This window comes from Mobula hypostoma, chromosome 17 (assembly GCF_963921235.1).
Source record: "Mobula hypostoma chromosome 17, sMobHyp1.1, whole genome shotgun sequence".
NCBI lineage: Eukaryota > Metazoa > Chordata > Chondrichthyes > Myliobatiformes > Myliobatidae > Mobula > Mobula hypostoma.
Window position 1 is genome coordinate 12,629,993 of NC_086113.1, and position 14,748 is coordinate 12,644,740.

Here is a 14,748-nt window from a genome sequence, read left to right on the forward strand (position 1 = left end):
CTGTTTGATTAAGCATTCTTTGTTTGATTACATAGTTTATTACAGGTTATATGTAGGAAGTATGTGAATGGCATACATCATTATGCCACCACATCATATGTACACGTCTCACTAAAGTAAAACGGACAGTACACGCATCTCCTGGCTCCTGTGTTTTTCTTTCAATTAGTTTTGGAGTTGCAAAATGTAACAAAGATGAAGCAAATTGCTGGAGGAGCTTTGAGCATGGCCGGAAAACTGCAAAAACACATTATTTTAACATTACATATAAAAGAAAGTTCCAGCTTCATGGCAACGAAGGCTACGTGCATGAGAGCATTTCAGTTACTGCGTGGCCGCGCACCCACACAGCTTAGAGGGAACAGTGATTGAGGACGTGAGTTGGAGAGCCCTGAGAGTCTGTCCATAGGTTGTGAAACTAGTTCCATGTTGAGGTGAGTGAAGTTAACCATGCAGGTTCAGGAGCCTGATGGTTGAAGGGTAATAACTGTTCTTGAACCTGATGGCGTGGGACCTAAGGCTCCTGTACTTCTGGGCAAGCACTCAATTTCAAATGAAATTCAGTGCACGATGTGCATCTTGTATTTTTTTCAATTTAACTTTAATGGCTGCCACATAGAATAAATAAGTTAAAGCACCCTGTCTTCAGGGCCAGCATCCTGAAATTTCATGAAAGCCTGTTTCATAGTAATACAGTGTCAACGGCAAGCACAATCTATGGTGCAGAAATATAAGGAATTATACTTGCAATCCTATAATTTTTAGAGCTTTCCTTCTGGAAAGGGGAGAAGGCAGGATTTTGGGGCTGAGTGGAAGATTGGATCAGCCATAATGAAATGGCAATGCAGACTTGATGGGCCAAATGGCCTAATTCTGCTCCTATATCTTATGGTCTTGTGGTCTCTTCAGGGTTTTGATATATATGCACTTTGATAATAAGTTTAGTTTGAACTGCTCCACATCAATCCTCAACAAAATAGATTTTCTTTTACAATTGGCTTTATTTGTCACTTGTACACTGAAACATACAATGAAATGTGTCATTTATGTCACTGCAAGAATAGCCTGAGTGTGCGCTGGGGGCAAGTGTCATCGTGCTTCTGGCCCACATAGCATGCCCACAATTTACTAACCAATTTTAAACCGTATATCTTTGGAAACTGGAAGGAAACTGGAGCACCCAGAGGAACCCCACACAGTTATAGGGAAAACGTACTAACTCCTTACAGACAGTGGCAGGAGTTAAACCCCGATCTTAACAGCTGACACTGTAAACCACTATGCTACAGTACTGCCCTTAACAGTTCACAGTCAATGAGGTCAATTACAGTCCCTATTGGTATCAATGGCAAAGGCAAACCTGCAAAAGTATCTCAATTTTAATTGCTCTTCTGCTTAAACTGGTATGGAATGGCACTGGTGGGACTACGGAATAGAACTGGTAGGTTACGGAATGGGACTGGTGGACTACGGGACGGGACTGGTGGGACTGCTGGACGGGACTGGTGGGACTGCGGGACAGGACTGGCGGGACTACGGGACGGAACTGGTGGGACTGGCGGGACTACGGGACGGGACTGGCGGGACTACGGGACGGAACTGGTGGGCTACAGAACTGCATTGTTGGGGGGGGGGGTGCTGCAGGAGGCTTAGAATCAGGAAAGTAAGCAATTGCCTTTCCAGTTACTAATGTCAAAGAAAATCATTTCAAAAACACAAAGGTATCATAATCTTCAATAAGCACAGATACCTGAAGGGCTCACATAAACCAACTTTATCACTGCATATTGAGGAACAACTTCAATTTATAACAAACTTAAACTTTCATGTTGTCTTGATCTTAAGGGAAACCTTGAGGCTAATATTTTTACCAACTCGTGCACAGAACTTCATGAAAATCTTAAATCTCAATTAAACAATAAAATGAGTTCTGTGACAGACAGCCATGTTCTGATTTTCTGCATTCTTAATATTTTATATTAATAGTTATTGAGTTCATTCAGTGAGCTGACTGGGACTTTTATTCTTCGCAGCGTAGGATAATAAAGGGTGATCTTATAAAGGTGTTTAAAACTGTGAAGGGCACAGACAGAGTCAATGCTCACAGTCTTTTTCCTAGGGTTGGGGAGTCAAAAATGAGAGGACATAGGTTTAAGGTGAAAGGGAAGTGATTTAGTTGGCATCTGAGGTGCAACATCTTTTAGCCTAAGGGTGGTCCATATCTGGAACGAGCTACCAGGGAAATGGTTGAGGCAGGTACATTGACAAAATATAAAATACATAGACAGGGCAGATTTAGAGGGAAAGGGGCCAAACACATCAAATGGGACCAGCCTTGATGGCCACCCTGGGGGGTATGAAGCAGCTGGGCTAAAGAGCCTGTTTCTGTGCTGAGGAACTCTATGACTGTGTGTCCAATGGTTGGCACAACACCTTACAGTGCTAGCTGTAAGGTCAGGGTTCAACTCCCACTGCTGCCTGTAAGGAGTTTGCATGTTCTCCCTGTGACCCTATGAGTTTCCCCCAGGTGCTCTGGTTTCCTCCCCACGTTCTAAAGATATACCATTTTGGGTTAATGAGTTGTGGGCCTGCTATGTTGGCGGTGGAACTGTGACAACACTTGCCCGGCACAATCCTTACTGATTCGATTTGACACAAGACACACTTCATGTTTCAATGTACACGTGACAAATAAATCTATTCTTATCATCTAATAATTTGTATATTTCGTACATAATCCCTCTTCTCACTTGCCAACTCATCTCCTCTCCACATCTACCCAATCTCTCAAGCTGCACGTGGTCTAAGGACGCACATCTTCCTTTTCACCATTCCCCTATAATTTTCTTCCAGTTAGATCAGAGGAATGGCCAGCAAGCAGTGAATCCATCCCAAAGGCCTCCCATTAGATTTATATTGAATTTTAGAGACAGCAGCTGGCCCAGAGAGTTCAAAGACGTTTTCCTCCAAGTCATTGGCTTATTTTCTGTAACTCCCCATAATTGGTCAAGCAGGAAAGCGAAAATGAAACTCACATTCTGATTCTCTCTCGGAACAATACATCAGGTCCATAATCACGGCCAGCTGCACTTCAGAAACTGAAATCCTTGTGAAGTAGAACCTAGGTTATTTATCACTGGCACACAATGAAGAACGGATGAATATATGGCCAAGAACAATGATAAATTCCCCCACTGATGTTGATGGAAATAGCACCAATTACCGAGGAATGCACATTTCTGTCAGCTGCACAAATTTTCTATCCTTTTTTAAACTAAGTATTTGATATTTGGCATTTAATAACGACACCTGGGCAATTGAGGTTTGGCCTGGACTAACGTATTTGAAGTTATGAGTCTGGCGTAGAAGAGCTCCAAGTCAGCTGAATTTAGGCCTCCATCTGTGCACCCGAACTTAAATCTAGGGAGTTGAAAGTTCCACTTAGCAGGGGTGCACCTGATTGTCAGCGGCTGCCATAGTCCAATTGGAGCCATGTCTCAAGAGCCATCAGAGTTATAAATAGAACATATAACGTTACAGCATAGTACAGGCCCTTTGGAGGATGATGTTGTGGCAATCTTTTAACCTACTCCAGGATCAGTCTAGACGAGGGGTTTCCAAACTTTTTTGTGCCATGGGCCCCTACCATTAACTAAGGGGTCCGCAGACCCCTGGTTGGGAACACTAGTCTGAACCTTCCACCCAACTTAGTCCTCCATTTTTCTTTCCTCCATGGGTCTAAGAGTCTCTTAAATGTCCTTAATGTATCTGCTTCTACCATCATCCCCTTGCAGCCCATTCTACATAGCAACCACTCCATGTAAAAAAACACTACTTCTGAAATACCCCATACTATCGTCCCTTAAAATTATGCCTCCTCATACTAGTCTTTTCCACCATGGGAAAAAAGCTCTGGATATCCTCCTTTTCTTATACTTCTTATCACTGTATACATCTCTATCAAGTCGCCTCTCATCCTCTCTCGCTTCAAAGTGAAAAGATCTAGCTCTCGATCAACCTCTACTCATAAGATATAGTCTCTAAACCAGGCAGTATCCTAGTAAATCTCCTCTGCACCCTCTCCAGAGTTTCCACGTCCTTCCTATATTGAGGCAAATAAAACTAAACAGACTTTTCCAAATATGGTCCAACCAGAGTTTTATAGGGTCGGCTGGTGGCGCAGTTCGATCCAGCGGCAGACCGCCCCCCGTGCGCGCTCTCCATCCGCACCCAGTTGATGCTGAGCTCGCAACTTGGCCTTGTAAAATAATACTGCGAAATGTCTGTGCAAGGAGTGGCACCCCACACAGCCTTTCGAACTGCCCCTTGTAGGGCATGAAAATGCCTGACAAATGCCTGAGTCGATGTCATCATCATCATCAGAGTTTTATAGAGCTGCAACATTACCTCACAGCTCTTGAACTCATTCCCCTGACTAATGAAGGTCAACGGGCCATGTGACTTCTTAACCACTCTATCAAACTGTGCGACAATTTTGAGGAATCTGTGGGCGTGGACTCCAAAATCCCTCTGCTCCTCCACACTGCTAAGATCCCTGCCACAAACCTGAGTCCTGACTTCAAGTTCAACCTCCGAAGTGTATCATTTCACACTTCTCCACACTGAACTCAATTTGCCACTTCTCAACCCAGTTCTGCAGTCCTATCAATGTCCCACAGTAAGCTACGACAACCCTTTATACCTTTTTTAATGCCATGGACCAATACCATTAAGCAAGAGGTCTGTGGACCTCAGGTTGGGAACTCCTGTGACTATTCACACCCCACCAACCTTTGTGTCATCAGCAAACTTACTAACCCACCCTTCCACTTTCCCATCTAAGTCATTTTTAAATACTCTTGAACTTATAAATGACCCATTATTACTTCGGACAAAAAAAAAATGAATTTGATTTTTAACTCTGCCACCACCTGAATTTTAATTAAAATATGAATTGATCGCCTGAATAACAGATATATTTAATCAATAATACTTGCATGTGAAATTCACCTATCATTATTTTGATTGAGTTTCTTGATCAATGAACATAATTTTCAAATGTAGCAAAATTATATATTACTAGTCAATTTCACGTGTCACTGCACACAGCGAGTAATGAACAAGTGTGGCTTCAGGTGAATTAGGGGTCAAGGCTTTGTTCATTGGGAACTAAGATTCTCAGCTAATCACAAATGCTCATGTAATGCAAGTCTATAATTTGCTGCCAAAATCAGTTCTGCAGTGCTGCCGTTCATTAGACCAGGTTTTGCAGGTCTAGCTTTTAAAATTTTTTGCATGGAATATCACTAAAAATAGGAGCTGAAAATATCACAGCAAGGGATAGCTTGAGTGACTGGCAAATGGGGCAATGCACTCCCTTTAGGACACTTAAATTAAATGTTCAATGTAAATTTAAATGGGAGAATTCAGTGTTCCAACCCTAAACACTTTCCTCCCACAGATGCTGCTCAGCCTGATGAGTTTCTCCTGCAGATCATAAACACAAGAGGTTCTGCAGATGCTGGAAATCCGAGAGTAACACACAGAAAATGCCAGAGGAGCTCAGCAGGTTGGGCAGCATCCATGGAGAGGAATAAACGGTCAACGTTTTGGATGAGAAACGCCCTGATGAAGGGTCTTGGCCTGAAACATCCACTGTTTATTCCTCTCCGTGGATGCTGCCCGACCAGTTGACTTCCTCCAGCATTTTCTACAGTACTGTGCAAACGTCTTCAGCACATATATATAGCTAGGGTGCCTAAGATTTTTGCATGGTAATCTTATGTATTGCACTATACTGCTGCTACAGAAAAAAACAGATTTCATGATATATGCGAGTGATGATAAGACATATTCTCATATGGGTTTCTATTGTGGACTGAGATTAGGAAGGGAGTAGGGAGAGGGGAATCATGGTTGGGAAAGGGGAAATGGAGAGGAGAGGGAGTGGGAAGCACCAGAGAGACATTCTGCAATGATCAATAAGCCAATTATTTGGAATCAAATGACCTTGCCTGGTGTCTCAGGACAGGGTGTATCTGCGCCTGTACCACTTCCCGCCCCAACACTCCTTCTCTGCCACCCATCCCACACCCCTTTCACAGTGCTTCACCCTCGCCATTCCCAACATCCTTTACTCTGCCAGCTTTACAAACTTGCTCTCCGCTCCACGCTAACAATACAATACTGAGCAAGAGTCTTAGGCACCCGCGCTAAATATATTGAATGTGCATAAGACTTCTGCACAGTTCTGTATGTATATAAAGTCTGTAATGTTGGTAGAGTGCTGTTTACATATTGAAACTAATTCATAATTTTAGCAGATCATCAACAATGGAAAACGTTGATTTGTGCAAGTGAAGGACCTTTCATGTCTTAAAATGCTATTTTGACGGAAAAAAAAGTTTTTATTTTATGTTATTTAAAGATGCAGCCCGGTAACAGGTACTTTGGCCCAACGAGCCCCCGCCACCCTATTATACAATGTGACCAGAGGAAACCCATGCAGTCACCAGGAGAACATACAAGCGCCTTACAGACAGCGGCAGGAATTGAACCCGAGTTGCTGCTGTCACGGTGTTTCACTAATTGCCACACTACCACCCTACCCAAATAATTTATACTAACTGAGCCTGCCCAATTTCTATATTTTGTTATTTTTACAATTGTCTTTCATTATTCTGCATTAGTGAAGCACAAATTGCACTAAGGCCCAGTATACATAATGCTTGCTCGAATGTCAAGCTAGCAACTCAACCTCGTAAAACAGACGGATGCTAAAAAATGGCAAAGTTGCAACCTGACGCACCTAATGGTGTGAGAGGGGGAGACTTTTTTTGTTTTACAGTTCTCTAGCTGAAGAGGAAATGACTTAACAATTATTTTCGTTTTGGAAAAAAAATCACAGAGGCATAAACTTTCACTTACTTTTCCTGGAAAGCGTTGTTTGTTCCTCTGTGATCAAGATCGTGGCAAAGGCAACCCACCATCAAGGCTAAAATTTCAATATCAGTCAGAATTTCCCGAAAACCAGCGGTCTAAAGGAAGGATATTTGACAAATAATTAATTTTAAGTCACTAACATTTCTCCTGAGGTACTTTCATAGTGAGTAGGAGGACAGGCAATTTATACAGATTGAAATATTATACCATTGTAATACGTTCAGTCTCATGGACAGAAGACTGCCCGTTCCCAGAAATTCTGTGGGGCCATTTTACTTCTGTTGGTGTAAGGCAGTGATAAATGGGTTAGCTATTGTGTAAATCTATGTAGTAGCTCTCAGTTTCCAGAGGATAATTATTCACAATCCGCACAGCAATTATGGACAAGTAAACGCAGGTGTGGTTTAACACTGTATGCGCATAAAGGATGTATTCCATACCACCCCTTAATTGCAGAGTTCCCACAGATAAGCAATGAATATGGATAAATAATATTTGTATCTGAGATCTGTCCCTTTCATAGTGCCTGATGCCACTGGATGTGTTGACTTGTTGTATGCTACGTGGAGGGATTCATTATAGTAGTTGGCACAGCACCATCCCCAACAATATTCATTAACAGTACATTGATTATCAATTCTACTGGTGTTTAAATATTTTGGGATTAACTTCACCAGATTGTGAGGCCAATATACAGACAGTTTATGCAAGCAAAACTTTCTCTATCTTTCTTCCCTTTCCACTCCTCCATTGATCTAAAATACAGTTATTTCACAGAAGCATCATTTTTTAATGTGGAAACTATTATTCACTCTATTCAAAGTTCAAAGTAAATCTATGATTAAAGTACATATGTCACCATATACTACTCTGAGATTCATTTTCTTGTAGGCAATCACAGTGGAACAAAGAAATACAATAGAATCAATGAAGAACTACACACAAAGTCTGACAAACAATCAATGTGCAAAAGAAGGCAAACTGTGCAAATTAATAAAAAATATTAATAATAGTAATTAGATGTCAACAAGAAAACATTGAAGGCCTGGCTCAGAATTGGATACCTCTTCCCAGAAACAGAGGGATTCCTTGTGACAAAACAGGACCAGATGATTAACCAAAAGCATTATCAAAAGCACATAATAAAAGACCAACAGTAAATGCAGAAAATGCCGAGAGAAACCAGAAACAGTCCAGCACATTACAGGATCCTGCAGCAATTTAACTCAATCTGATTACTTACACAAACGCAATCAAGTGGCAAATGCCTTGCCTTGCGCCCTTAACTCCTGGTGCAGTCGTCGGGGCGCCATCATGCCAAGCTTTGCACCAGTCTGTTCCATCTGTCGCGGTTGTGTGCCAGAGCCTGGGTCACTGCAGATGTTTTCCCTGTCCATTCATTAATGTTGTCCGTCCATCTTTTCCTCTATCTACCTCTCCTTCTTTTCCCCTCCACAGTTCCTTGTAGAACGGTCTTTGCAAGGCCACTGGATCTCGTTACGTGGCCGTACCATCTCAGCTTTCTTTTCTTCACCGTAGTGAGAAGGTCTTCATGGGAGCCAATGTGGTGCTGGATGGTCTTGCGGACCTGCTCATTTGTGATGTGGTCCAATGCCTGTATCTTCCTTACATATTCATCATTCACCAAAATCTTGCTTTGAAATACAAACTCATAAAAGACACCACACCTTAATATAAATACAAGCCTGATGTAGTTTTAGAGTCAGAATCCTACAAATTATATTACGACCAATCCAGTATTAGAACATAGGACCATCCAGATATAATAACCATCCAGGTATAATATTGCAGGATAAATAAACAAGAACAACTTAGTTAATAGATTTAGCCATTTCAAACACACATAACTCACAGAAATCAATCAGTGAAAGACAATTGAAATATGCAGAATTAAAAGAGGAAATTGAAAGACTATGGAACATGAACAAGGTATATATTGTCCCAACAGTAATATCTACAACTGGTGTAATCGCAAAGTCACTTCACAATAGCATTAAACAATTCGGGTACACAGTAATATCTTGTAAATCTTCAGAACCAGTAGAATAGTCCAAAAGTTCCTAGCAATTGAGAAATGAGTGTACTTGGCCTTGCCCATACCTCAGGTTTTACCAGCGTGAACTGAGAACAAAAATGATAATGATGATAATAATAATAATAAAGTAAATAAAGAATACTGAGACCATGAGCTGTAGAGTCTTGAAAGTGAGTCCATAGGTTGTGGAATCAGTTCAGTGTTGAGGTAAGAGAGGTTATCCACGCTAGTTTAGGAGGCTGACTGTAATAACTGTTTCTTAACCTAGTATGGGGGACCTAAGCCTCCTGTATTATTGCCCAACAATGGCCCCCTAGGCCTAAGTCGACGTAGTAGTAGCCTCCTGTACCTCCTTCCTAATGGCAGCAGTGAGAAGAGAGCATTGCTTGGTTGGCTGGGATCCTTGACGATGGATGCTGCGTTTTTGTGGCAATGCTCCTTGTACATGCGCTCAATGGTGGGGAGAACTTTCCTATGATGGACTAAGCTGTATCCACTACCTTTTGTAGGCTTTCTAGAGCAGGGGGTTAAGCACACAGCATTATGGTGCACCTGTGCTGATGGAGATTGTGGAGGAGATGTTGTTGTCAACCCGAACTGACTGGGGTCTGCAAGTTAGGACTGGTCCTCTATTTGGACCAAAGCTGTGAAAACACAGTTTTACCATCCAACTCAAGAATATTTTTTGAGTTGACAAGAAATTAGCCAGAAAACTCATTGGTCATGCCATATACTACATGAACATAAGACCAATGGTACAGGAGCAGAATTAGGCCATTTGGCTCATCGAGTCTGCTCTGCCATTTCATCATGGCTGATTCATTTCCCTTTCAGTCCCAGTCTCCTGCCTGCCCGCGTGCCCCCCCCGTATCTCTTCATGCCCTGACTAATCAAGAATCTACCAAACCCTGCCTTAAATATACCCAATGACTTAGCCGTCACAACTGCCTATGGCAACGAATTCCACATAATTCAGCACTCTCTGGCTAAAGAAAATCCTCCTCATCTCCATTCTAAATGGATGTTTCTCCATGGCTGTGGCCTCTGGTCTTAGACACACCCACTATAGAAAACATCCTCTCCACATCCACTCTATCCAGGCCTTTCAACATTCGATAGATTTCAATTAGATCACACCCCCCCCCTGCCAATTCAGTGAGATGCTCCACTGAACACAGCCCACCCAAATTTAAACATCTTCTAAATTTGACTATCTTAACTCTTTTTAACATTTGCCCATTGCATTAATTACTTACTCGGTTTTGTCACAGTGTTGCATTTTCAAAAGTTTAGAAATACGGTAATGTATTTCTTTTAAAGTAGGTGAGAGTAGGGTATGTATACAATCATAAGGATAATTAAGTACCTGAAGGAACTTGGCATGATGCTGTCTATATTTTACCTCTTATTAATAGAGAATAAACAGACTTAAGACCATAACACGTAGGAACAGAATTAGGCCTTTCAGCCGTTGAGTCTGCCTCGCCATTCCATCATGGCTGATTTATTATACCTCCCAACCCTACTCTCCTGCCTTCTCCCAGTAATCTTTGACACCCTTATTAATCAAGAGCTTATTAACCTCTGCTTTAAATATACCCAATGATTTGGCCTCCACAGCTGTCTCTGGCAATGAATTCCACAGATTCACCCTGTGGCTAAAGAAATTCCTTCTCATTTAAAGGGACATCCTCTCCTTTCTAACCAGGCTGTTCAGTTTTCAGTAGGCAATGCATGCTGTTATTTCAAACAGTCAGATTATCTGAGATGTGCAGAACTAAAACTTGCCAGTTGTATGGTAGCGGGTGGTTATGGGTTGCTATGGCAATTATGATGAAATGCTGAAACCTGAATCCATGGAACAGACAATGTAATTTGAATGTACATGACAATAGTGACAATTTAAATTCAATTTTTCTTTCCCCTTCATGGTGGAAACAAAAATAACTGTTGACATCACAAAGCCTATACTCCACCTCTATAGGAAGCATCCACACCATGTCCACTCTATCTAGGCCTTTCAATAATCAGTAGGTTTCAGTGAGATCCTCCCTCATTTCTCTAAACTCCAGCGAGTACATCATTATATCTAAATGCATTGCAAATAATGCAAAAATAATTTAGAAAATTGGGAGTGGGAGAGAAGGTTTAAATTTGAATTCCAACAGAATGCCTTATGGAACCGCACAGAGTGTTAAAGATGAAGTGGTAACCTGTTTCCAGATCAGGAAGAGACTTGGATAGAAGCCTGGTAGTGGTTGTCCAAAAGTTACCCTGTCCTTAGTGGTACAAATCACAAGCTTGGATAGCTTAATCAGAGTGGTCCAAGTTAGTTACTGCAGTGCATTTTGAGGAATAATGGAAAAGGAATGCTCCGGCTATAAATTGGGAGCCACTTGACTGGACTGTTTTGTCATGGATGGTGTTGCTGGAACTGCAATCATCCAGACAAGTGCCAGGTAGTGATTCAAGTTGCTGAGTTGTGTGTTGTAGAAGTGGAAAACTGTGATGTAAACTGTGATCAAAATCAAGTTTATTATTATAACTGACAACTGACGTGAAATGTACTGCTTTGAAATATCAGTACAATGCAATACATAAAAAGTACTGTAGGTTACAATAACGAATATGCTTTTGTAGCCACTGGTACTTATGAGTTTGTTTATCAGTAATCCAAAGGTGGTGATAGTGGGAGACGATGGCAGTGGTGCTGAACATTAAGAGTTGGCAATGGCCCACGTTTGGCAAGAATCAGAAACAATATGAGAAAATACATGGGCTGGTTACAAGATTAAAAACTAGTCTTTTTGTAGTTGAGAAAAACACTGGGTAAAATAGAACATTTGTTCCAAAATGGGCAACAAGACTCACTTATGGAACTTATAACAAAGCGCATTGATTGTGGAGAGTTTCCTCATTCCAAATTGCTAAATTACTGTGTCCACAGAATCCATTATTTATTTAGTATATCAAATTATCAACTGCCTTACACCAGCGACTTTCGGTTGAAATAACCTAGGTCAAGGAATTAATAAAACAGTTAGCAATTATAATTCACCCAGCTAATTAACACATCTTTGTGGAAATGAGGTTGTGCAATTTATCAAGTTGCCTGTATCAAACAAACCTACGAGTACTTACATATTGGAATCAATTGGTGCCTGAGATAATATAGGATTTCCCTCTTAATCATATCTTCATTAACTGGTGTCATCTATTTCATGCTATAATTGACATGCATAGTCTTTAGATCTGTCTAACAAGATCTGACTTACTGTTATCAATGCAAACATGCACTGAGCAACATTAAATGCATGACGCCAGTTGTGGTACGGAACAGCACGGTAATTTTTTCTCACAGTAAGCAGCCAGCGACACAGAACCTGGAACACCACAGAAATATGTATGCATTAGCTAGTTCAGATGACAGTTAATATAAATCAAGACAAATTTGATTTACTTTTAAGTGTTGATTTAGAGTACAATATCTAGCTTGGAGGAAAATCCAGAATTTTGATTATAGATGAAGTAAGAGTTCATATTTCCTCGAGTTTTAATTTTTTTTTAGTAATTTAAAATTAGAAATTCTATTTCTCTGTCTAAATGTTGTTCAGAAGATGATTACAGTGATATGATAATGAAATACAGCTTGTGAAATAGTTCTGAAATAAAATAATCAAGTTAAAAATGTTGCTAAATTGGTAGCACAAAATTTCATATGGGAATATAAAAGTACAGATTTACAGTTCTGTGCAAAAGTCTCAGGCACGTTAAAAAAATTTTGTAAGGTGAAGATGCTTTCAAAAATAATGAAATTAAAAGTTTCTAAATATCAAAAAAATTACTATAAAGAGCAGTAAACAGTTTTAAAAAAACTGAATCAAATCAATATTTGGTGTGACTACCCTTTGCCTTTAAAACTGCATCATTTCTCTTAGGTACACTGTCGTGCAGTTTTATAAGAAAATCAGCTGGTAGGTTGTTCCAAGCATCTTGGAGAAGTTGCCACAGTTCTTCTGCAGACTTTGGCTGTCTCGCATGCTTCTGTCTTTCCAGGTAATCCCAGACAATCCCAGACAGCCTTGATGATGTTGACATCACCCATCCGGAAACCATATAAAAAAACTAGGGTGCCAAAGACTTTTGCATTGTACTGTATAAGATATTACTTTGTTAAGAAATGAATGAAGGAACTGAGCTCTGATTTTAACAGGGAATCAGGAAAATGGAGCATAGTGACAAAAATCGGTGAGACTTTTACAAACTGCAGAAAAATGAGGGGCTGAGTCACAGTAACCACAATATGCATCTTTCCCAGCTACTTGCTGGTTATCAGGACTTGAATATAAAATCAAATGTCTGCTCCCAGATCTGATGCAGTTCTTCTTCAGCACCACAATATAATATCAGTGTTGAACCCCCCGGAGTTGAACTTAAATCCATGACTTCTAATTCAGAAGTGAGCTAAGACTGACATCTTCAGTCATACAAAAAAGAGTCAGCATGTAAATTGTCTGAATGCTTTTTTTATGAGGTCATGGTAAGATAAAACAGAATTATGATGAGGCCACACTCAGTCTGGAGGAACAACACCCATATATTCCTTCTGGGTAGCCTCCAACCTGATTACATGAACATCAATTTCTCGAATTTCGGGTGATGCCCCTCCTCACTCCTTCACCATTCCCAATCCTCTTTTCCCTCTCTCACCTTACCTCCTTGCCTGTCCATCACCTCCCTCGGGTGCTCCTCCACCCTGTTCTTTCTCCCATGGCCTTTCATCCTCTCCTAGATTCCCCCTCCTCCAGCCCTGTATCTCTTTCACCAATCAACTTCCCAGCTCTTTACTTCACCCCTCCCCCTCCTGGTTTCACCCTTCTCCCTCCCCCCCCCCCCCCCCCCCCACCTTTTAACTCTACTCTTCATCTTTTTCTCTCTGGTCCTGCTGAAGGGTCTCAACCCAAAACATCCACAGTACTCTTTACCCTAGGTGCTGCCTGGGCCTGCTGAGTTCCTCCAGGTAAAGGTGGGTGGGTGTGGGTGTGTGTGTCTGTTTTCCTTGGATTTCCAGCATCTGCAGATTTTCTCCTGTTTGTTAGTGGTTTGTAGTAGCTATAAAATGGCTGAACAATTTGACAAGTCCTGATGAAGGGTCTTGGCCCAAATCACCAGCTTTTTATTCCTTTCCATAGATGCTGCCCGACTTGCTGAGTTCCTCCAGCATTTTATGCATGTTACCCTGGATTTCCAGCATCTGCAGATTCTCCTGTGTTTAGAATATGTGCACAAAATGGTTGACTAAATTTTTGTTTTAGGCTCTGGATACACAGGTAGGCCTGACTGAGGGGATTTACTGGAAATCACATGGAAGTTTCCAGTAAATCACTTATCAGGAGTTTTGCCTTGTATGGAGTTGTTGTTCACTTGTAGGGGAGATGGGGAGACCGTGAACTGGATAATAGCAAGGTATTTTCAAAAACTCAAGGGATTTTGCAGATGCTGGAAATCCAGAGCAATATGTACGAGATGCTAGAGGAACTCAGCAGGCCAGGTAGCATAAAAGGAATAAAGAGTCAACATTTCAGGCCGAAACCCTTCATCAGGCATTACTGGAGCTTCTCCGTGGGTTGGATCATGACCAGTGCATGGCGAGTTCGATACCCTTTCATGTCTTCTCAAAGTACTGGGGCTCCCTGGTGGCTATAGTCTGAATGGTTAAGAATAGACGAGCAGCACTGCTTATTTTGAAT

General features: G+C 41.2%; 1 protein-coding gene across 2 annotated transcripts in view; it reads right to left on the reverse strand.

Annotated features, from left to right (window-relative positions):
• Positions 1–14,748, reverse strand: part of LOC134357680 (dual 3',5'-cyclic-AMP and -GMP phosphodiesterase 11A-like) — a 251,408-nt gene that overhangs the window by 78,094 nt on the left and 158,566 nt on the right. For both annotated transcript variants that reach the window (XM_063069299.1, XM_063069298.1), the window contains 2 exons: positions 12,274–12,381; positions 6,928–7,037 (listed from right to left, as the gene is read on the reverse strand). In XM_063069299.1, coding sequence (XP_062925369.1) covers positions 6,928–7,037; positions 12,274–12,381 — 218 coding nt within the window. The remainder of the gene's footprint in view (positions 1–6,927; positions 7,038–12,273; positions 12,382–14,748) is intronic.